General features: G+C 47.8%; 1 protein-coding gene across 1 annotated transcript in view; it reads right to left on the reverse strand.

Annotated features, from left to right (window-relative positions):
• LOC134966344 (ATPase family AAA domain-containing protein 3) overlaps positions 1-24,045 on the reverse strand; it is a 256,466-nt gene that overhangs the window by 224,045 nt on the left and 8,376 nt on the right. The window contains exons 2-4 of the mRNA XM_063943015.1: positions 10,333-10,409; positions 3,761-3,862; positions 3,302-3,361 (exon numbers count right to left, since the gene is read on the reverse strand). Coding sequence (XP_063799085.1) covers positions 3,302-3,361; positions 3,761-3,862; positions 10,333-10,409 — 239 coding nt within the window. The remainder of the gene's footprint in view (positions 1-3,301; positions 3,362-3,760; positions 3,863-10,332; positions 10,410-24,045) is intronic.

Below are 24,045 nucleotides of genomic sequence, written 5' to 3' on the forward strand. Positions count from 1 at the left end.
CCTAAAATGGTTTCCTCCGGGGAGGAACTCCCTGCCTCTGACATGTCTTACACACGTGTACAACACACACACACACACACACTGGGACTTATAGGGGACAGACCCACAGTAAAATCCGTCAGAGGGACACAGTTTAGGAGCAGCCAGTTCACAACCCCAGCGCCGGTATCTAATGCCTGTGAACACAGAATGCCCACTGACATGCAGCGCTTTTTACACAGTAAAAACACACTTGTAAAGCACCAAATCCGCTTGTGCCCCCTCGTTTTGCACCCTGATACTTGTAGTCAGAAGTGAAGGAGGACCAGCGATGTCTCTGCAGCCTGAGGAGAGAGAAAAATGCGCTGAGCAGTGTGCTGGCTGCCTGAGGAAGAAGCTCCGCCCCCACAATGGCGCGTTTTTACCTCAGAGACTTTACTTAATATTTATACTGGCGGGGGTAGGGCTGTGCCTGGGCATCTTATGCCCCCCTTTTGCCAGTTTATAGAGGTGTTTTTGCTGCCCAGGGCGCCCCGCACCCTGCAGTGCCTGTGTGTGTGGGCAGCAATGGCGCGCGGCGCTCCCGCCAGCCGTGCGGTACCTCAGCCGTCACTTTACTTGAGAGAAGATCTGTCTTCTTCTACTCACCTGTCTTCTGATTTCTGGCTCTGTGAGGGGGGTGACGGCGTGCTGTGGGAGTGAGCATCTAGACACGGCTAGCGTTCAGTACCCTTCAGGAGCTAATGGTGTCCTGTCAGCCAGAAGCAGAGCCATGAAACTCTTCAGGAAGTTGGTTCCTACTTCTGCCCCCTCAGTCCCATGAAGCAGGGAGACTGTTGCCAGCAGTTCTCCCTGAAAATAAAAAACCTTACATAAGTCCTTTCAGAGAAACTCAGTAGAGCTCCCCTGGAGTGCATCCAGTCTGCCTGGGCACATTTCTAAAACTGAGGTCTGGAGGAGGGGCATAGAGGGAGGAGCCAGTTCACACCCATTGAAAAGTCTTAAGAGTGCCAATGGCTCCTGCGGAACTGTCTATACCCCACGGTCATGAAGTGGACCCCAGCATCCTCTAGCACATATGAGAAAACAAATGTTCGTATGAAATCCACATTCTGTGCCTAGTGTCATACAGCTCTGACAGGGTAAATACTGCCCCCCAGTGGACAGAAGCTATAAGGTAGAGTTTGCATTTATGGTGTAGAGCAGCGGTGGCCAACCAGTGGCTCTTGAGCCGCATGAGGCTCTTTTATTCAAATGTGGCTCCCCAACACTCAAAATCACATGACCACAATAGATCCGGAAACTGCTGCACTCCAGCCAGACACACAGCAGCACTATGGGCACTGAGAATTGAGGGAGCCAGATACTAGAGGCAAACAGAGGACACATAAGAGGCTGCTGCAATGGCACAAGTTGTAGGGGTGTGGTGACACATGAGGGTGGGCTGGTGTGACACATGTAACTGTCTGGAGTGACCCAGTAGGGTGCTAGGAGGAGTGACACATGGGAGAGCTGGCTGGAGTGACTCAGCAGGGTGCTGGCAGGAGTGACTCACGGGGAACTGGCTGGTGAGACATAGGAGGGTGCTAGCAGGAGTGATACATGGGAGAGCTGGCTGGAGTGACAGATAGGGGAGCTGAAATGTATTATGTGAATCTGGCTTTTTCAATTATTTTATGTGGAAGTGGCCTTTTCAATGTATTTTATGCCAAGGGCGTGGTCTAGCAGGCACAAGGCCACACCCCTTTTTTGTACGCGTGCCTTTGGCTTTATGACGGCTCTTTGATGTACCTAACTGGACTTTTTGGCTCTTTGTCTCTGACTGGTTGGCCACCCTTGGTGTAGAGAATGGTAAGATAAAGAACTGGATCATAGAAACATAGAATTTGATGGCAGATAAGAACCTCTTGCCCCTTTTTTCATTCTTTAGGCAATCACAAACCCTTTTGAACCTTAGTTCTATGTAAGGATATTCATATGCCTATCCCAAGCATGTTTAAATTGCATCACTGACTTAGCCTATACCACCTCTGATGGAGGGTATTCCAGTTATTCACTACCCTTTCTGTGAAGTAATTTTTCCTTAAATTTCCCTTGAACCAGTCTTGCTCCATTTTCAGTGTACGTCATCAAGTTGTAAAACTTCTTACTTTAGAGAATGTCTCCTTGTTGTATTTTGTTAAAAACTTTGGTTATTTGAAAGTTTACATCATGTCCCCACTTTCCCTTCTCTGCTCCATACTATACATGTTAAGATCTTTTAGTCTTTCCGGGAAAGTTTTGTGATGCCATGCACCATTTTAGTTGCCCTTCTTTGTACGCTCTCTTATGTATTTATATCCTTCTGGAGATATGGCCTCCAGAACTGGACACAGCATTCCAGATAAGGCCATACCAATGACCTATAAATGGCATTACAGGTCGAGTATCCCTTATCCAAAATGCTTGGGACCAGAAGTATTTTGGATATCGGATTTCTCCACATTTTAGAATAATTGCATACCATAATGAGATATCATGGCGATGGGGCCTAGGTCTAAGCGCAGAATGCATTTATGTTTCATATACACCTTATACACACAGCCTGAAGGTCATTGAACACTATTTTTAATAACTTTGTGTATTAAACAAAGTTTCTGTATATTGAGCCATCAGAAAACAAAGGTTTCACTATCTCACTCAAAAAATTCTGTATTTCGGAATATTCCGTAATATTTGGATATGGGATACTCAACCCTGTATTACTTTTTTTTCTGCTGCTGGTTCCTCTCCTTATGCCGATGTACCTCACTCTTTAGCAAGTGAGCACTACCTTACCTTGTGCAGAGTGTGCATTAGCCAATAACAGAACAAGCTTAGATATTGCTACTGACCATCTGAAATCTTATCATGTGGTATATAATGGGTGCAAATGGCTGTCACGTATACCGTGAAATAAGTCCAGCTATAAAATACACTCAAAGAGAGTATCTAACAAGTGAAAGAGGCCATTACCATTTCTTATGACTTACAGTCAATTAATGCAGAATACATGTCTGACCTATAACTGCATATTCAGTTCCCTCCTACACATGTTTAACAAGGAGTACTTGTACGGGGATAATCATGTTAGTAAGAGGAGATGTGCATGTGCAGAAAAAAGCTAAGCAACCGCACGGACCAAAACATTAGTACAGAAAGAAAAGTGGATATAGGGGTAAACTATTAAGTTCAGATACTAAAATACAAAATTGTGTGGTTTCTCAGGCACACAAAATATAACAAAACCACAAAATCTTTCCTTCAAGAACTTCCAAACGGGATTTCTATGAAATAGGCTTACCTGCTGTCGCAACTGGTCCTCATAACGCTGCCTTGCCAGTTTGTCCTGGTACTGAGCTCTCTAAAAGAAATTCAAAAGACAAACTGTAAAAAATAGAGACTTCGAAAACATATCATTGTGCATTGTGCAGGAAAAATGTGAACTCAACCAAGCTGTAGATTAGCCAATAAAGTTAGAATATGAACTACAGATAACATTCACCAATATGCATGCAAGAGTTCCCTTTCCTTTATTAGTCACTTTCTACTAGGTTTTTATAAGCTCATGAAACACAACATACTGTACATACATTATATATATATATATATATCATTCAGTTACTATAATCATAGCGAAATGAGTAAATGGAAAAAAACAAAATATTCACAGCAAGAGCAAGACACTGGTTTATAACCAGAATTCCTGCACAGCAAGATTATTTCATTATATATTATTCATATAATCAAATCTTTGACTGACCGCTTGATTCTGCTTTGTCTCCTCATTTAGAGTTTTCCTGCGCTCATCTCCTTGCACTCGAATCTGCTCATTCTTCAGCTGTTCTATGGCAGCTTCATATTCCTATAAAACAAAGAACAACTGAGACTCTGCTATGAACCAGGCCGGACATTCATTAGTAATACACATTGTGAATGTAGTAGTGGTCCTTATCCTGCATACAAGGATGAATAGACTATTTGGGGGGCAAGCCAAGCTTACATGAAATGGATACATTCTGCTGTAAATAATATACTGGAGTTTTATGAGGAAACATTATCGCACTGGTACTCATCCATTTTTATACAGTTGGGTATTGGAGTGTCTGTGCCACTGTTATGGATAAAAAAAATAAAAAATAAAAATACAAGCAAATGCCAAACAGAGAGTACTGATGATCTCAAAATCACAGAACACTTATTGATTTCCTCATGCACAATTGCCAGAATTTAATATGGATATTTTATTCTCCAATAGGATATATCGTTAAAATTACTTACCTCATATATGGATATTTCAGTCTCCAACAGGATATATCATTAACACTACATCTGGAGAAACATGCAATACCCTTTTTAAAGCTGTTGAGTATTTTGTATATGCAAGTGTGTCAGAGTTTGATGTTGTCTGTTGGATTATACTGACCCACAGTCAAACCACACTGGGCATGCCCAATCTTGTCTGATCTTGGAAGCTATGCACTGTCAGGACTGGTCAGTACCTGGATGGGAGACCACCAGGGAATACTAGGTACTTTTACTTCAACACACAACATTGAGTTTGGTGCCAAAAGAAATCAGAGGCCGCATACCAGACTAAGGGGTCTATTTACTAATCCCTGGATGCCCGATAAAGTCAATGGAGATAAAGTACCAGTCATTCAGCTCCTAGTCACAGGCTGGGTTTGAAAAAATAAGAATTTACTCACCGGTAATTCTATTTCTCGTAGTCCGTGGTGGATGCTGGGAACTCCGTAAGGACCATGGGGAATAGACGGGCTCCGTAGGAGACTGGGCACTCTAAAGAAAAGATTAGGAACTATCTGGTGTGCACTGGCTCCTCCCTCTATGCCCCTCCTCCAGACCTCAGTTAGGGAAACTGTGCCCGGAAGAGCTGACATTACAAGGAAAGGACATTTTTAATCCAGGGTAAGACTCATACCAGCCACACCAATCACACCGTACAACTTGTGATACCTTACCCAGTTAACAGTATGAACAACAACTGAGCCTCACTCAACGGATGGCTCATAACAATAACCCTTAGTTAAGCAATAACTATATACACGTATTGCAAAAAGTCCGCACTTGGGACGGGCGCCCAGCATCCACTACGGACTACGAGAAATAGAATTACCGGTGAGTAAATTCTTATTTTCTCTGACGTCCTAGTGGATGCTGGGAACTCCGTAAGGACCATGGGGATTATACCAAAGCTCCCAAACGGGCGGGAGAGTGCGGATGACTCTGCAGCACCGAATGAGCAAACACAAGGTCCTCCTCAGCCAGGGTATCAAACTTGTAGAACTTTGCAAATGTGTTTGAACCCGACCAAGTAGCCGCGGAATGGGCTTTCACTGATCCACCTGTGGCAGTTCCCATCGGTTTGCAATCAGTTGGAAGACTTCTTGATGAAGTCCCCACTCTCCCGGGTGGAGGTCGTGTCTGCTGAGGAAGTCTGCTTACCAGTAGTCCACTCCCGGAATGAACACTGCTGACAGTGCTTGCACGTGATTCTCCGCCCATCGAAGAATCCTTGTGGCTTCCGCCATTGCCATCCTGCTTCTTGTGCAGCCCTGGCGGTTTACATGGGCGACCGCCGTGATGTTGTCTGACTGAATCAGCACTGGCCGGTTTCGAAGCAGGGGCTCTGCTTGACTCAGGGCGTTGTAAATGGCCCTTAATTCCAGTATATTTATGTGTAGAGAAGTCTCCAGACTTGACCACAGCCCTTGGAAGTTTCTTCCCTGAGTGACTGCCCCCCATCCTCGGAGGCTTGCATCCGTGGTCAGCAGGACCCAGTCCTGTACGCCGAACCTGCGGCCCTCGAGAAGGTGAGCACTCTGCAGCCACCACAGAAGAGACACCCTGGCCCTTGGGGACAGGGTGATCAGCCGATGCATCTGAAGATGCGATCCGGACCATTTGTCCAACAGATCCCATTGAAAGATCCTCGCATGGAACCTGCCGAAGGGAATGGCTTCGTAGGAAGCCACCATCTTTCGCAGGACTCGCGTGCAGTGATGCACCGATACCCGTTTTGGTTTCAGGAGGTCCCTGACCAGAGATGCTAATTCCTGGGCCTTCTCCACCGGGAGAAACACCTTCTTCTGTTCTGTGTCCAGAATCATGCCCAGGAAAAGCAGACGCGTCGTAGGAATCAGCTGTGACTTTGGAACATTCAGAATCCAGCCGTGCTGTTGCAACACTTCCTGAGAGAGTGCTACGCTGATCAACAACTGCTCCCTGGACCTCGCCTTTATGAGGAGATCGTCCAAGTACGGGATAATTATAACTCCCTTCTGCCGAAGGAGTATCATCATTTCGGCCATTACCTTGGTAAATATTCTCGGTGCCGTGGACAGGCCAAACGGCAACGTCTGGAACTGGTAATGACAGTCCTGTACCACAAATCTGAGGTACTCCTGGTGAGGTGGGTAAATGGGGACATGCAAGTAAGCATCTTTGATGTCCAGCGACACCATAAAATCCCCCTCTTCCAGGCTTGCAATAACCGCTCTGAGCGATTTTGAACTTGAATTTCTTTATATAAGTGTTCAAGTTTAAATTCAGAATGGGTCTCACCGAACCGTCCGGTTTCGGTACCACAAACATTGTGGAATAGTAACCCCTTCCCTGTTGAAGGAGGGGGACCCTGACAATCAGTTGCTGGAGGTACAGCTTGTGAATTGCCGCCAGCACTACCTCCCTTTCCATGGTGGAAGCTGGCAAGGCTGATTTGAGGTAACGGCGGGGGGGAATCGCTTCGAACTCCAGCTTGTATCCCTGAGATACAATGTGTATAGCCCAGAGATCCACCTGTGAGCGAACCCACTGGCTGCTGAAGTTTCGGAGACGCGCCCCCACCGCACCTGGCTCCGCCTGTGGAGCCCCAACGTCATGCGGTGGACTTAGTGGAAGCAGGGGAGGACTTTTGTTCCTGGGAACTGGCTGCATGGTGCAGCTTCTTACCTCTACCCCTGCCTCTGGCAAGAAAGGATGCACCCCTGACCCTCTTGCCTTTTTGGGAACGAAAGGACTGCATTTGATAATACGGTGCTTTCTTAGGCTGTGAGGAAACCTGAGGCAAGAAAGTGGACTTTCCAGCTGTCGCTGTAGACACGAGGTCCGACAGACCGTCCCCAAACAATTCCTCACCCTTATAAGGCAAAACCTCCATGTGTTTTTTAGAATCAGCATCTCCTGTCCATTGCCGAGTCCATAAGACCCTCCTGGCAGAAATGGACATAGCATTAATTCTAGAGCCCAGCAGGCAAATGTCCCTCTGAGCATCTCGCATATATAAGACGACGTCTTTGATATGGCCCAGGGTTAGCAAAACAGTATCTCTGTCGAGGGAATCTATGTCGTCTAACAGAGTATCTGTCCACGCTGCTACAGCACTACACATCCAGGCTGAAGCAATAGCAGGTCTCAGTAGAGTACCAGAGTGTGTATACACTGACTTCAGGATAGCTTCCTGCTTTCTATCCGCAGGCTCCTTTAGAGCGGCCGTATCCGGAGACGGCAGGGCCACCTTTTTAGATAAGCGTGTCAGCGCCTTGTCCACCCTAGGGGATGTGTCCCAACGTAACCTGTCCGTTGGCGGGAAAGGGTACGCCATCAGTAACCTCTTAGAAATCACTAATTTCTTATCAGGGGAACTCCACGCTTCTTCACACAATTCATTTAATTCATCAGATGGGGGAAAAGTCACTGGCTGCTTTTTCTCCCCAAACATATAAACCCTCTTGGTATTAACCGGGTTACTCTCAGAAATGTGTAATACATCTTTCATTGCAATAATCATGTATCAGATGGCCTTGGTCATTTTAGACTGTAAATGTGCCTCATCATCGTCGACACTGGAGTCGGACTCCGTGTCGACATCTGTGTCAACCATCTGAGATAGAGGGCGATTATGAGCCCCTGACGGTTTCTGAGTCGCCTGGGCAGGCGCGGGCTGAGACCCCGGCTGTCCCAAGGCTGCAGCGTCATCAAACCTTTTATGTAAGGAGTTTACATTGTCATTTAAGACCTTCCAAATATCCATCCAATCAGGTGTCGGCCCCGACGGGGGCGATACCAAACTTATCTGCCCTTGCTCCGCCTCCACGTAACCTTCCTCATCAAACATGTCGACACAGCCGTACCGACACACCGCACACACACACACACAGGGAATGCTCAGACTGAGGACAGGACCCCACAAAGTCCTTTGGGGAGACAGAGAGAGAGTATGCCAGCACACACCACAGCGCTATATAACACAGGGATTTTCACTGCTAATAAGTGATATACCCAATAGCTGCTTTTTTTGTATTCTTTGCGCCTAAATTTATGTGCCCCCCCTCTCTTTTTAACCCGTCTTGTACCTGGATACTGCAGGGGAGAGCCTGGGGAGCTGCTTCTAGCGGAGCTGTGAAGAAAAAATGGCGCTGGTGTGCTGAGGAAGAAGGCCCCGCCCCCTCAGTGGCGGGCTTCTGTCCCGCTTTCAGTGTAAAATAATGGCGGGGTTTTTTACATATATACAGTGCTAGACTGTATATATGTATTTTTATGTCAAAGGTACTTCAATTGCAGCCCAGGGCGCCCCCCCCCCCCCCCCCCCCAGCGCCCTGCACCCTACAGTGACCGGAGTGTGTAAGTGTGCTGGGAGCAATGGCGCACAGCTGCGGTGCTGTGCGCTACCTTAATGAAGACAGGAGTCTTCAGCCGCCGATTTCGTCGTCTTCTAGCTTCTGTTCTTCTGGCTCTGCAAGGGGGACGGCGGCGCGGCTCCGGGAACGGACGATCGAGGACAGGTGCCTGTGTTCGAACCCTCTGGAGCTAATGGTGTCCAGTAGCCTAAGAAGCACATGCTACCTGCAAGCAGGTAGGTTTGCTTCTCTCCCCTTAGTCCCACGTAGCAGTGAGTCTGTTGCCAGCAGAAGCTCACTGAAAATAAAAAAACCTAATAAATACTTTCTTTACTAGTAAGCTCAGGAGAGCCCACTAGGAGCACCCAGCTCTGGCCGGGCACAGATTCTAACTGAGGTCTGGAGGAGGGGCATAGAGGGAGGAGCCAGTGCACACCAGATAGTACCTAATCTTTTCTTTAGAGTGCCCAGTCTCCTGCGGAGCCCGTCTATTCCCCATGGTCCTTACGGAGTTCCCAGCATCCACTAGGACGTCAGAGAAATGACAGTTAGGAGCTGATTGGCTGGTACTTTATCTCCAGCCATTTTATCTCCATCCAAGGTTTAGTAAATAGACCCCTAAGGTACTGTTACCATTTCCTTGTTGTCTTTTAAGCCTAGTGAGCTCCTTTCCTACAATTAGTTCTCATTTTGAAAAGTGAAAAAGGGATTGTTTCATATCAGGAAAATGCTCATATTTTCACTTGTAGATCTATTTTCGCCATACTTTGCATTTTGGAATAATTGCATACTATAATGAGATATCATGGCAATGGGACCCAAATCTAAGCACAGAATGCATTTATGTTTCATATACACCTTATACACAGCCTGATGGTCATTTAATACAATATTTTTAATAACTGTATTAAACAAATTTTGTGTACATTGAGCCATCCGAAAACTCAACTTACTCAAAAAATTCTGTATTTCTGAATACAGGTTGAGTATCCCATATCCAAAATGCTTGGGACCAGAGGTATTTTGGATACCTGATTTTTCCGTATGTTGGAATAATTGCATATCATAATGAGATATCATGGTGATGGGACCCAAGTCAAAGCACAGAATGCACATTCTTTATCCACATAATGTTATAAGCGTGCCCCAGAAAAGACAGTCGCTTCTGTTTTTTTGCCCTTGCAAAACCAGTTCTTTGTATTAAGGATTTGACAGGTCCTCACCACATCAAAGTGCCATGCGTACAGCAGCTTGTCGCTGGCAGTGGTAGACTGCCAGCAAATAGCGGAGGATACCACAGAGGAGGTCGATGTCGCTGGACCCCACCAGAAGGGTAAGTAATGTTAAAAACCAATGGCATATTCTTATCACTACGATACTAAACAAATTAAAAAGTTCAGGAGCAAATGTTTGCATGAATCACTCATAGCAGTGAAAACGGCCCCCTCAGACAATCATCTTCTAGACCGTCTTTTAGTAATTCAAGTGATACCCAATAAATCAACTCCCTAGTAAAATACAGCAACATACCAACTGCAGCATTTTATATACGAATGTGACTGGTAGTAAATGATTTTGTTATGAACCTTAGGGCTGTTCTCACTTATTTTGGAAGCTACCGAGAGGAAGTCTAGTTAATCTGGTCTTAAAGAACCTAGCACATTCTGATCATCACTTTCAGGCACTGCTGTTATACCTTGACTTTCGATTGCTGCTCCAGGTGAAGTGTCTCTTCCTGCATCTTGGCAAGATGAAGGGCTTCTTTAGCATGGCCTGAAAACAAAAAACAAGGATTGAATTGTTGCTTATTAATAAATGATTTTTATGGTGTTCATGTAAAGAATAATAGGATTTTAATACCTACTGGTAAATCCTTTTCTCCTAGTCTGTAGAGGATGCTGGGGACTCCAAAAGGACCATGGGGTATAGGAACTGTGCCCAGGAGAGACGGACATTTCGAGGAAAGGATTTTGTTAGCTAAAGGCGAGAAACATACCAGCCCACACCACAAACATACCGTACAACTGGAGTAGCATGAAACCAGACAACAGTATGAACTAACCACAGCAACAAGCTGACATAACTGGTACACAAACCATGCGTAACCGAAAACAACCAGTATCAACTCAACTGCAAGTAACAGTCCGCACTGGGATGGGCGCACAGCATCCTCTACGGACTAGGAGAAAAGGATTTACCGGTAGGTATTAAAATCCTATTTTCTCTTACTTCCTAGAAGATGCTGGAGACTCCAAAAGGACCATGGGGTCTATACCAAAGCTCCAGAACGGGCGGGAGAGTGTGGCCGACTCTGCAGCACCGATTGAGCAAACATGAGGTCCAGCCAGGGTATCAAACTTGTAAAATTTTGAAAAAGTGTTTGAACCCGACCACGTAGCTGTTTGGCAAAGTTGAAGCGCCGAGACCCCTCGGGCAGCCGCCCAAGATGAGCCCACCTTCCTGGTAGAATGGGCCTTTACCGACTTCGGCAACGGCAGCCCAGACGAAGAATGAGCTTGCTGGATCGTATTACACATCCAGCGTGCAATAGTTTGCTTAGAAGCAGGATTTCCAATCTTGTTGGAAGCATACAGGACAAACAGAGCCTCTGTCTTCCTAGTAAGAGCCGTTCTGGAGACATAAATTTTCAAAGCTCTGACAACATCAAGAGACTTTGGGACCGCCACAGCATCTGTAGCCACAGGCACCACAATAGGTTGGTTTATGTGAAACGAAGAGACCACCTTCGGCAGAAATTGTTGACGAGTCCTCAATTCCGCTCTATCCGAATGAAAAATCAAATATGGGCCATTGTGAGACAAGGCCACCAACTCGGACACTCGTCTGGCAGACGCCAGAGCCAAAAGCATGACCACTTTCCAAGTGAGAAACTTTAACTCAACCTTACGCAAAGGCTCAAACCAGTGAGACATAAGAAACTGCAACACCACTTCAAGATCCCACGGCGCCACTGGTGGGACAAATGGAGGATGGATATGCAGCACTCCCTTCACGAAAGTCTGAACCTCAGGAAGGACGGCCAATTCCCTTTGAAAGAAAATAGATAAGGCCGAAATCTGCACTTTGATGGAACCCAACTACAGGCCTGCATCCACGCCTGCCTGCAAGAAATGGAGGAAACGACCCAAGTGAAACTCCTCCGCAGGAGCTGCTTTGGTTTCACACCACGACACATATTTTCTTCAAATACGGTGATAATGTTTCGTCGTGACCTCCTTCCTAGCTTTAAGGAGAGTGGGGGTGACCTCCCCGGGAATACACTTCTGAGCTAAAATCTGGCGTTCAACTTCCACGCCGTCAAACGCAGCCGCGGTAAGTCCGGAAATAGGCAGGGCCCCTGCAGTAAGAGGTCTTCTCTTAGAGGAAGCGGCCAGGGATCTTCCACTAGTAATTCCTGAAGATCCGGGTACCAGGCCCTCCATGGCCAATCTGGAGCGACGAGTATTGCCCGAACCCTTGTTCGCCTTATGATCCTCAACACCTTTGGAATGAGGGGAAGTGGAGGGAAAACATACACCGACTGAAACACCCACGGAGTTACCAGGGCATCCACTGCACAGGCTTGGGGGTCTCTTGACCTAGAACAATAGTTCGGAAGTTCCTTGTTGAGGCGAGATGCCATCATGTCTATCAGAGGAGTTCCCCAATGCCTTGTCACTTCTGCAAATATCTCTTGATGAAGAGCCCACTCTCCTGGATGGAGATCGTGTCTGCTGAGAAAATCTGCCTCCCAGTTGTCCACGCCTGGGAGGAAGACTGCTGACAGAGCGCTCACGTGCTGTTCCGCCCAGCGGAGAATTCTTGTGGCTTCCGCCATTGCCGCCCTGCTCCTTGTTCCGCCTTGGTGGTTTACATACGCCATCGCTGTTATGTTGTCCGACTGGATCAGTACCGGGAGACCCTGAAGAAAACTCTTCGCTTGCAGAAGGTCGTTGTAAATGGCTCTTAACTCGAGAACATTTATGTGGAGAGAAGATTCCTGGCTTGACCATTTTCCCTGGAAACTTCTTCCCTGCGCGACTGCGCCCCAGCCTCGGAGACTTGCATCGGTGGTGAGCAGGACCCAGTCCTGAATTCCGAAACGGCGTCCCTCTAGGAGGTGAGAGCTTTGCAGCCACCACAGGAGAGAGATACTGGCCCTGGAAGATATACTTATTTTCCGGTGCATGTGTAGGTGAGACCCGGACCATTTGTCCAGCAGGTCCCACTGAAACACCCTGGCATGAAACCTGCCAAACGGAATGGCCTCGTAAGCCGCCACCATCTTCCCTAGCACTCGAGTGCATTGATGAATCGACACTCTTGTCGGTCTCAAAAGCTCCTTGACCATGGTCTGTATTTCTAGAGCTTTGTCCTCCGGAAGAAACACTCTCTGAAGCTTCGTGTCTAGGATCATGCCCAGGAAGGGCAGCCGAGTCGTCGGAATTAACGGAGACTTTGGCAAATTTAAAATCCAACCGTGATGTTGCAGAACTGTCAGGGAGAGTTCCACATTCTTTAACAATTGTTCCTTTGACCTCGCCTTTATCAGGAGATCGTCCAAGTACGGGATAATTGTGACCCCCTCGCTTGCGAAGGAGTACCATCATTTCTGCCATAACCTTGGTGAAAACCCTCGGGGCCGTGGAAAGCCCAAACGGCAACGTCTGAAATTAGTAATGACAATCATGCACCACAAATCTCAGGAAGGCCTGATGCGGAGGATAAATCGGGACGTGTAAGTAGGCATCCTTTATGTCGACTGATGCCATAAAATCCTCCCCTTCTAGGCTGGAGATAACAGCTCGAAGAGATTCCATCTTGAACTTGAAAGTTTTCAAGTATGGATTGAGGGATTTTAGGTTCAGAATCGGTCTGACCGAACCGTCCAGCTTCGGTACGACAAAGAGGCTTGAATAGAACCCTTCCCCCCGTTAGGACGGGGGAACGGGAACAACGACCCTCTGTTGACACAACTTTTGTATCGCTGCATTTACGACTTCTCTTTCTGGAAGAGAAACTGGCAAGGCCGATATGAAAAAGCGGCAGGGGGGCATCTCCTGAAACTCCAGCTTGTACCCTTGGGACACTATGTCTAAGACCCAAGGATCCAGGGCTGATTGAAACCAGACCTGACTGAAGATCCGGAGACGGCCCCCCACCGGCACGGACTCCGCAGGGGAGCCCCAGCGTCATGCAGTGGACTTGGTAGAGGCGGGGGAGGACTTTTGGTTCTGGGTGCCTGATCCTGCAGGCGACTTCTTTCCCCCTTCCTCTACCCTTTGAAGCGAGGAAGGACGAGCCTTTACCTCGTCTGTATTTATTAGGTCGAAAGGACTGCATCTGTTGATGGGGTGCCTTTTTCTGTTGTGTGGGAACATAAGGAAGAAAAGATGACTTACCCGCAGTAGCGGTAGACACCAGGTCAGCCATGCCGTCACCAAACAAGACACTACCTTTGAAGGGGAGAGCTTCCATATTTTTCTTGGAGTCAGCATCAGCATTCCATTGATGGATCCACAGTGCCCTCCTGGCCGAGAACGCCATGGCATTGGCTCTTGATCCCAAGAGGCCAACATCCCTCGCTGCATCCTTTAGGTAATCTGCAGCGTCCTTGATATAACCAAGAGTCAAAAGAATATTATCTTTATCAAGGGTATCCATATCAGAAGCTAAATTATCAGCCCATTTAGCAATAGCACTACTCACCCATACCGACGCCACAGCAGGTCTGAGCAATGCACCAGTATTAACGAAAATGGCCTTCAAAGACGTCTCCAGCTTGCGATCCGCCGGATCCTTGAAAGTAGCCGTGTCAGGGGGCGGAAGCGCCACCTTCTTGGACAAACGGGATAGAGCCTTGTCGACATTCGGAGACTACTCCCATTTTTCCCTGTCATCAGAGGGGAAAGGATACGCCATAAAAATTCTCTTGGGAATCTGCCACCTCTTGTCCGGCGACTCCCAAGCTTTTTCACAAAGAGCATTCATTTCATGAGAGGGGGGAAACTTCACCTCAGGTTTTTTCCCTTTAAAAAGGCAAATCCTTGTTTCCTGAACAGCCGGTTCATCAGAGATACGCAAGACATCTTTAATAGCCACAATCATGTACTGAATACTCTTAACTACCCTTGGGTGTAAAGTAGCCTCATTAAAATCGACTTCGGAATCAGAGTCCGTGTCGGCATCTGTATCTACCATCTGGGTAAATGAACGTTTTTGTGACCCTGAGGGGGTCTGCACCTGAGCCAAAGCATCCTCCATGGATTTTCTCCATGTTTGTGTCTGTGAATCAGCCACATTAGCATTAGGTGTACTCAACATAGCAACCCAATCAGCAGTCGGCTGTGCCGACAGAGCCATTTCCAGCTCCTTTTCCGCACCCCCAGTAACTTCCTCCGGGGAGGAACATTCAGCCTCAGACATGCCGACACGAAGTACCGACACCCAACACACACACTGGCCAAATAAAGGGGACAGCCTACAGGGAAGCCCGGAGAGATAAACACAGAGGGAGTATGCCAGCTCACACCCCAGCGCCCATATACTACACCACAATAATACATGTCAGTAGTGCAGTATAATAACAATAAAAGCACCAAAATTATTTGTGTGCCCCCCCCCCGTTTTGCTCCCTGTTACTTGCGAGGAGCCTGGAGGTCCGGGCCAGCGTTCTCTGCAGCGGCTGTGGAGAGAAGAAAATGGCGCTGGTGAGCTGCGCGGCTAAGCCCCGCCCCTTCCCGGTGCGCTTCAGTCCCGCTCAAATTTAAATTCTTTATACTGGCGGGGGTCTTATATACGGTGCCCGGGCACCGAATATGGCTTTCACCAGTTCTAAGAACCTCAGTAACTGCTGCCCAGGGCGCCCCCCCCCCCCAGCGGCCTGCACCCTGTGAGTGCCGTTGGTGGTGTGTGTGGGAGCATGGAGCGCAGCGCTACCACTGCGCTGTACCTCGTTAATGAAGTCTTCTGCCGTCACTGAAGTCTTCGGATCTTCTAATACTCACCCGGCTTCTGTCTTCTGTGAGGGGGGTGACGGCGCGGCTCCGGGAACAAGCAGCTAGGCGAACCAAGTGATCGAACCCTCTGGAGCGAATGGTGTCCAGTAACCTAAGAAGCAGAGCCCTTAACTAAGCAGAAGTAGGTCTGACTTCTCTACCCTCAGTCCCTCGATGCAGGGAGCCTGTAGCCAGCAGGTCTCCCAGAAAATAAAAAACCTAACAAAAGTCTTTCTAGAGAAACTCAGTAGAGCTCCCCTAGTGTGTGTCCAATCACTCCTGGGCACAAAGTCTAACTGAGGTCTGGGGAAGGGGCATAGAGGAAGGAGCCAGTTCACACCCAGTCAAAGTCTTTTTAGTGTGCCCAAGCTCCTGCGGATCCCGTCTATACCCCATGGTCCTTTTGGCGTCCCCAGCATCCTCTAGGACGTAAGAGAAATTTAAAACTACATGTGTTAGTTAAACATGTGCAATGATCCTTACAGAGGGTTAGCAATGACACAGGTTTTTGCTGTGTGTGAACAGAAATGACCCGAGTTGAAGTCCCAAGTCCATGACCCTGCTCTCTACCAGAGTTTTTCCCAGGTGCGACCTGGGTCGCCTCTAGTGTGAATGCATCAATCCTGGGTTTTTAGACCCAGTTGGAAGAAAAGTGTCTGACTGGCTGCTTGTCTAATTGGTATAACAGAACCCAGCTGACTATTACACAGTAGACTAAGCAAATGCTGTATACTTACAGGAAGATCACATATGAGAAGGGCAGATCTGAAACAGAGGAATGGTAATACTGGCCAAAAACTGGGGGTAATGTGAGCGGGAGCACATTAAGCTGGACACTATACAATTTTCTGGCAGGTCATCTGTTGTTCATACAAATTAGTTAAATCCGTGATTTCAAACATTTGTCTGAACGTCAGTTTTTGCCTATTTCCCAGTGTTCGGGAGCAAATAGTATATTGTCATTTGCTTCCATCCATTACCAAATTTTCAGTCCAACCAGCCAAATCTGGCAGATGATCTGCCAGATAATTGTATTGTGTATGCCCAGCTTTAGCAAGAAAAAATAGGATTTTAAATTACCAACCGGTAAATCCTTTTTTCGTAGTCCGTCGAGGATACTGGGGTCCACATTAGTACCACGGGGTATAGACTGGTCCACTAAGAGCCTTGGGCACTTTAGGAAATCAACAGTGTGCATTGGCTCCTCCCTCTATGTCCTTCCTACCAGATTCAGTCTCGGAAACTGTGTCCGAGGAGACGGACATATCCTGAGGAAGGATGTAACAGAACAGTGGTGAGATTCCGAACCAGCACACACAAACAAGAGGAAAGCCATGCTAACCAAACTTGAACAGGAACAGCTGAACTAACAACATTACTTAATGAAGTAACAGTGCAAGAAGAAACGAAGCACTGAACGGGTGCCCAGTATTCTCTACGGACTACGAGAAAATGATTTACCGGTAGGTAATTAAAATCCTATTTTCTCTTACATCCTAGAGGATACTGGGATCCACAGTAGTACCATGGGGTGTACCAAAGCTCCCAAACCGGGTGGGAGAGTGCTGAGGTTCCTGAAGAACTGATTGACCAAACTGAAGGTCCTCAGACGCCAGAGTATCGAACTTGTAGAACTTAGCAAACGTGTTCGAACCTGACCAAGTAGCTGCTAGGCAGAGCTGTCGAGCCAAGATACCCCGGGCAGCCGCCCAGGAAGAACCCACCGACCTAGTAGAGTGGTCTTGTACTTTAGAAACCGGCAATCCTGCCATAGAATAAGCCTGCTGGATAGTAAGCCTGATCCAGCGAGCAATAGACTGCATTGAATCAGGACACCCAATTTTCTTGGGATCATAGAGAACACACAGCGAGTCAGATTTTCTGTAACGAGCAGTCCGCTTCACATAGATCTTCAAAGCCCTCACGGCATCCAAGGACTTTGAGGTAGCAGAGGTGTCAAAAAGCACCGGAACTACAATAGATTGGTTGATGTGAAACGCAGACACCACCTTAGGAAGAAATTGCTGACGAGTCCTGAGTTCAGCTCTGTCTTCATGAAAAATCAAATAGGGGCTTTTGTGAGACAACGCCCCCAGTTCCAACACACACCTTGCCGAAGCTAAGGCCAACAGTGTAACAGTCTTCCTCCTGTAAAGGCTCAAACCATTCCGATTGTAGAAACTGCAGCAACACGTTAAGATCCCAAGGTGCCGTCGAAGGCACAAAGGGCGGTTGGATGTGCAGAACACCCTTCAAGAACGTCTGAACTTCAAGGAGGGAAGCCAATTGTTTCTGGAAGAGAATGGATAAGGCTGAAATCTGGACTTTCAAGGAGCCCAAACGTAGGTCCACATCCACACCTGACTGTAGAAAAAGGAGAAAACGTCCCAGTTGAAATTCCACTGCAGGACATTTCCTGTTTTCACACCACGAGACATATTTTTTTCCAAATACAGTGGTAATGTATAGACGTTACCCCTTTCCTGGCTTGTTTCTGGGTTGGAATAACCTTGTCAGGAAATTCTTTCCGGGCTAGAACTTGCCGCTTAACTTCCATGCCATCAAAAGTAGCCGTGGTAAGTCTTGATAGATGAACAGCCCCTGTTGCAGAAGATCCTCTCGAAGAGGCAAAGGCCACGGGTCCTCTAGGAGCATCTCCAGTAGATCTGCGTATCAGGCCCTTCTTGGCCAATCCGGAGCAATGAGAATTGCTTGAACCTCTTCCCTTTTTATTCTTTTGAGAATTCTTGGGATCAATGGAAGAGGTGGAAACACGTAAACCATCTGTTTGACCCATGGAGACACCAGAGCTTCCACCGCCACTGCTTATGTGTCCCTCGACCTGGAACAAAACCGCTTTAGCTTCTTGTTGAGACGAGAGGCCATCATGTCTATCTGTGGAATTCCCCACCGACGTGTTAAGGATCGAACACCTGCGGGTGGAGGCCCCACTCTCCTGGGTGGAGTTCGTGTCTGCCGAGGAAGTCTGCTTCCCAGTTGTCTACTCCCAGAATTAAAATCGCGGAAGACGCCACAGCGTGTCTTTCCGCCCATAGGAGAATCCTTGTTACCCCTGACATTGCTGCTCTGCTCTTCGTTCCGCCTTGTCGGTTTATGTATGTTACCGCGGTCACATTGTCCGACTGAACATGAATGGCTCGATCTTGAAGAAGATGCGATGCCTGTAGAAGGGCGTTGTATATGGCCCTTAGTTCCAGAATGTTGATTGGAAGACTGGCTTCCTGACTTGACCATTTTCCTTGGAACTGTTCCCCCTGGGTGACTGCTCCAACCTCTGAGGCTTGCGTCTGTGGTTAGCAGAATCCAATTTTGAATCCCGAACCTCCGTCCTTTGGTAAGGTGAGAAGTCTGAAGCCACCACAAAAGAGAAATTCTTGCTTTTGGCGACAGACTGATCCTCTGGTGCATGTGAAGATGCAAACCGGACCATTTGTCCTACAGATCCAGCTGGAAGGGCCTCGCATGAAACCTTCCGTACCGCAAAGGCTTGTAAGAGGCGACCATCTTCTCCAAAAGGCAAATGCATAGATGCACCGAAATCCGGGCTGGTTTTAGAACATCCCGCACCACTGACTGGATTACCAATGCCTTTTCCAACGGAAGGAATACCTTCTGTTCCTCCGTATCCAGTATCATCCCCAGGAACGGAAGCCTCTGTCGGTTCGAGGTGGGATTTTGGTAGGTTCAGAATCCAACCGTGATCCTGAAGTAGTCGGGTTGAGAGGACAATGCTGTCCAACAACCTCTCCCTGGATGGTGCTTTTGTCAGCAGGTCGTCCAGGTACGGTATCATGTTCACTCCCTGTTTGCGGAGGAGAAACATCATCTCTGCCATTACCTTGGTTAATACCCTCGGTGCCGTGGAGAGGCCAAATGGCAGGGCCTGGAACTGGTAGTGACAGTACTGTAGTGCAAACCTTAGATAAGCCTGATGAGGCGGCCAAATCGGAATATGAAGGTACGCATCCTTGATGTCCAGAGACACCAGAAATTCCCCTTCCTCCAGACCTGAGATCACCGCTTTTAGAGACTCCATCTTGAACTTCAACACACGCAAGAACGGGTTCAGTGATTTGAGGTTTAAAATGGGCCTTACCGAACCGTCCGGTTTCTGTACCACAAACAGGTTGGAATAATAACCCCTGCTTTGTAGTGGAGGTGGAACTGGGACAATGACCAGAGTCTGTACCAGTTTTTGAAAGGCTGCCTGTAAGGTCATACTAGCTTCTGGAGAAGCTGGTAAGCCTGATTTGAAGAGGTGGGAGTTCCTGAAACTCCAGTCTGTAGCCCTGAGCTATAAGATCTTTGACCCAGGGATCCTGGCATGACGTTGCCCATATGTGACTGAAGAATCGCAAAACGGGCTCCCACCTGTCTGTCTTCCAGGCAGTGCGGTCCACAGTCATGCTGAAGGCTTAGAGGAAGCAGAACCGGGGGTCTGTTCCCGTGAACCTGCAGTTGCTGGTTTTCTGGGTTCACCTCTATTGCCTTTGAAGGCCGTAGAAGAACCTTTGGTTTTGTTTTTAAACTTTGCTGTACAAAGGACTGTAGTGTTGGAGCAGTGTAGGATTTTCTAGCCGGGGGAGCTGTGGAAGGAAGGTATGTAGACTTACCCGCCATAGCCTTGAATATCCACGTATCCAGTTCATACCCAAAAAGGGCTTCAACTGTGAAAGGTAGACTTCCCATGCCTTTCCTGGAATCCGCATCCGCAGTCCACTGGCATAGCCACAAGCCCCTGCGTGCTGGCACTGCCATGGCAGTGGTGCGTGCATTGAGTAAACCAATTTCCTTTATAGCCTCCACCATAAAGTTAGCAGAATCCTGTAAATGCTGTAGGAGTAAAATTATCTCCCCCCTGGATAAGGAATATAACCAGTCAATTAGATTGCCTGACCATTTTGCAACAGCCCTAGAGATCCATGTACAAGCTATAGTGGGTCTCTGGGCCACCCCCGCAGCTGTGTACAGAGATTTGAGAGTGGTCTCAATCTTGCGGTCTGCAGCATCCTTCAAGGAAGCTGCCCCAGGAACAGGTAAAACTATCTTATGAGACAGCCTAAAAACAGATGCGTCAACTATTGGTGAGTTTTCCCATTTTTTCCTATCATCCTGAGGGAACGGGAAGGATGTGAGTAACCGTTTTGGGACCAGAAACTTCTTGTTAGGATTTATCCAAGTTACTTCAAATAGGGAATTTAATTCCTTAGATGCAGGGAAAGTAGCTGAGGATTTATTTTTCACATTAAAATAAGGTGTCAGAGGACGAAGAGGAATCTTATCAAGAATGTGCAGGACGTCTCTAATAGCTACTATCAGGGCCTGTATACCCTGTGACAAAGTTGCAACCCCCCCCCCCCCCTCCCCTTCTGAGTTCACCTCACACTCCTCTGGGTCTGATACATCATCATCGGTATCAGCCTGCATGATTTGGGCCAGAGTACGCTTCTGTGGACAAATGGCATGGGTCTGAGACCCTGGAATGACCACTGAATCTCTGTTCATCAGGTCATCAACAGATTGCCTTAAGTATGGCGTCTCCTTCTCATTTTGGGATAATTTATTCGAAATATTTGAAATCATCCCTTTTAATGAATCTAACCATACTGGTTCAGGTCCGCCAGCCTGAGAATGTGTACTATCCTGAGTACACGGCTGTGAGCCTCCGGATTGAGAAAAACAGACTGCTGTGCATGATACACACTCCTTTGACATATTAGATGTGAGAGAACACACACACAGGAATAGGTTAAAACACAGTTAACCCACACACAGAGCCCTTATAGGGAGACAGAGTAAAATGGAGCCAGCCACACAGCGCCCCTATAGCTAAAGTGCAAGATTAGCTGGCTCGCAAACTAAGTACCCTTAGAAGGGTTTAGTACACCAATATATTGCTCCCCCCACCCCTTTGCTATGACCCCTGGTACCGCTGAGGTGCTCTGGAGTCCTTGTGGAGGAGCTGCGCTTCCCTGCCAGTCTGCTGTAGTCAAGCTGCATAGGGAAAATGGTGAGCTGCTGGCTCAGTGAAGCCCCGCCCCCTTCATGGCACGCGGTCTTCCCGGGTTTTTATACTGGCTGAGGTGAATAATGTAGTCTACAGTGAGTTAAAACCCCTGTGGTGTAGTGCCAGTGTGGGTAACAGAAGTGGCTTCAGCTCGCCCCTCACAGCGGTTTCAGTGTGCCTGAAAACTGGAGCGCAGCGTGCATGCAGTGCTGCGCTCCTACCCTTGTGCCGCCATTACCGCCGGCGACACGCTAACCGGGACGCCGGCTACTTACTCACCACTCTTTAGGCTCTGTTAGGGGTGGCGGTGTGCTGCGGGTCTGTACGCTCGCCGTGGTGGGGCTTGCGAATAGGACCCTCAGGAGCTCAGTGTCCTGTCAGCAGGACATTAACCCTAGGGAGATTGGACCGTTTCCCCCCCTAAGTCCCACGAAGCAGGCAGTCTGGTGCCAACCAAACCTGCCTGAAAACAACAAAGAGAAAATAAATGCAGAAAACTCTTCAGGAGCTTCCCAAGCTCCTCCGGGCACATAAACAGAGTCTGGTAGGAGGGGCATAGAGGGAGAAGCCAGCCCACACTATCAATTTCTTATAGTGCCCAAGCTCCTAGTGGGACTGTCTATACCCCATTGTACTAATGTGGACCCCAGTATCCTCTAGGATGTAAGAAAAAAGTTAGAATATTCAAAAAAATTGTTCCCCAGTGCATCAGTCATAGTCTATAGTAGTTTAAAATAAGATTTTAAACCTACCGGTAAGTCTTTTTCTCCTAGTCCGTAGAGGATGCTTTGGACTCCGTAAGGACCATGGGGATAGACGGGCTCCGCAGGAGACATGGGCACTAAAAAAGAACTTTAGGTATGGGTGTGCACTGGCTCCTCCCTCTATGCCCCTCCTCCAGACCTCAGTTAGAGAAACTGTGCCCAGAGGAGACGGACAGTACGAGGAAAGGATTTTTGTTAATCCAAGGGCAAGATTCATACCAGCCCACACCATTCACACCGTATAACTTGGGTTATACGAACCAGTTAACAGCATGAAACAACACAGCATCAGTCCGAGACTGAACAAAATTGTAACATAACCCTTATGTAAGCAATAACTATATACAAGTCTTGCAGAAGTAGTCCGCACTTGGGACAGGTGCCCAGCATCCTCTACGGACTAGGAGAAAAAGATTTACCGGTAGGTTTAAAATCTTATTTTCTCTTACGTCCTAGAGGATGCTGGGGACTCGTAAGGACCATGGGGATTATACCAAAGCTCCCAAACGGGCGGGAGAGTGCGGATGACTCTGCAGCACCGACTGAGCAAACATGAGGTCCTCCTCAGCCAGGGTACCAAACTTGTAAAACTTTGCAAAGGTGTTTGAACCCGACCAGGTAGCTGCTCGGCACAACTGTAATGCCGAGCCGCCCAAGAAGAGCCCACCTTCCTAGTGGAATGGGCCTTAACCAATTTTGGTAACAGCAATCCAGCCGTAGAATGAGCCTGCTGAATTGTGTTACAGATCCAGCGAGCAGCAGTCTGCTTAGAAGCAGGAGCGCCAACCTTGTTGGCTGCATACAGGACAAACAGTGCCTCTGTTTTTCTGACCCGAGCCGTTCTGGCCACGTAAATTTTCAAAGCCCTGACTACATCAAGGGACTCGGAATCCTCCAAGTCTCGCGTAGCCACAGGCACCGCAATAGGTTGGTTCATATGAAAAGATGAAACCACTTTGGGCAAGAATTGAGGACGAGTCCGCAATTCTGCTCTATCCACATGGAAAACCAGATAGGGGCTTTTGTGAGACAAAGCCGCCAACTCCGACACTCGCCTAGCCGAAGCCAAGGCTAACAACATAACCACTTTCCAAGTGAGATACTTTAATTCCCCCGTTTTAAGTGGTTCAAACCAGTGGGACTTAAGGAAACTCACCACCACATTAAGGTCCCAAGGCGCCACCGGAGATACAAAAGGAGGCTGAATATGCAGCACTCCCTTCACAAAAGTCTGTACTTCTGGGAGAGAAGCTAATTCCTTCTGAAAGAAAATGGATAGGGCCGAAATCTGAACCTTAATGGAGCCTAATTTTAGGCCCAAATTCACTCCAGTTTGTAGGAAGTGAAGGAAACGGCCCAGATGGAATTCTTCCGTAGGAGCCTTCCTGGCCCCACACCAAGAAACATACTTCCGCCATATACGGTGATAATGTTTAGCTGTCACGTCCTTCCTAGCCTTTATCAGAGTAGGAATGACCTCATCCGGAATACCCTTTTCTGCTAGGATCCGGCGTTCAACCGCCATGCCGTCAAACGCAGCCGCAGTAAGTCTTGGAACAGACAGGGCCCCTGTTGCAACAGGTCCTGTATTAGCGGAAGGGGCCACGGATCTTCTGTGA

This window comes from Pseudophryne corroboree, chromosome 10 (genome assembly GCF_028390025.1).
Source record: "Pseudophryne corroboree isolate aPseCor3 chromosome 10, aPseCor3.hap2, whole genome shotgun sequence".
Lineage (NCBI taxonomy): Eukaryota > Metazoa > Chordata > Amphibia > Anura > Myobatrachidae > Pseudophryne > Pseudophryne corroboree.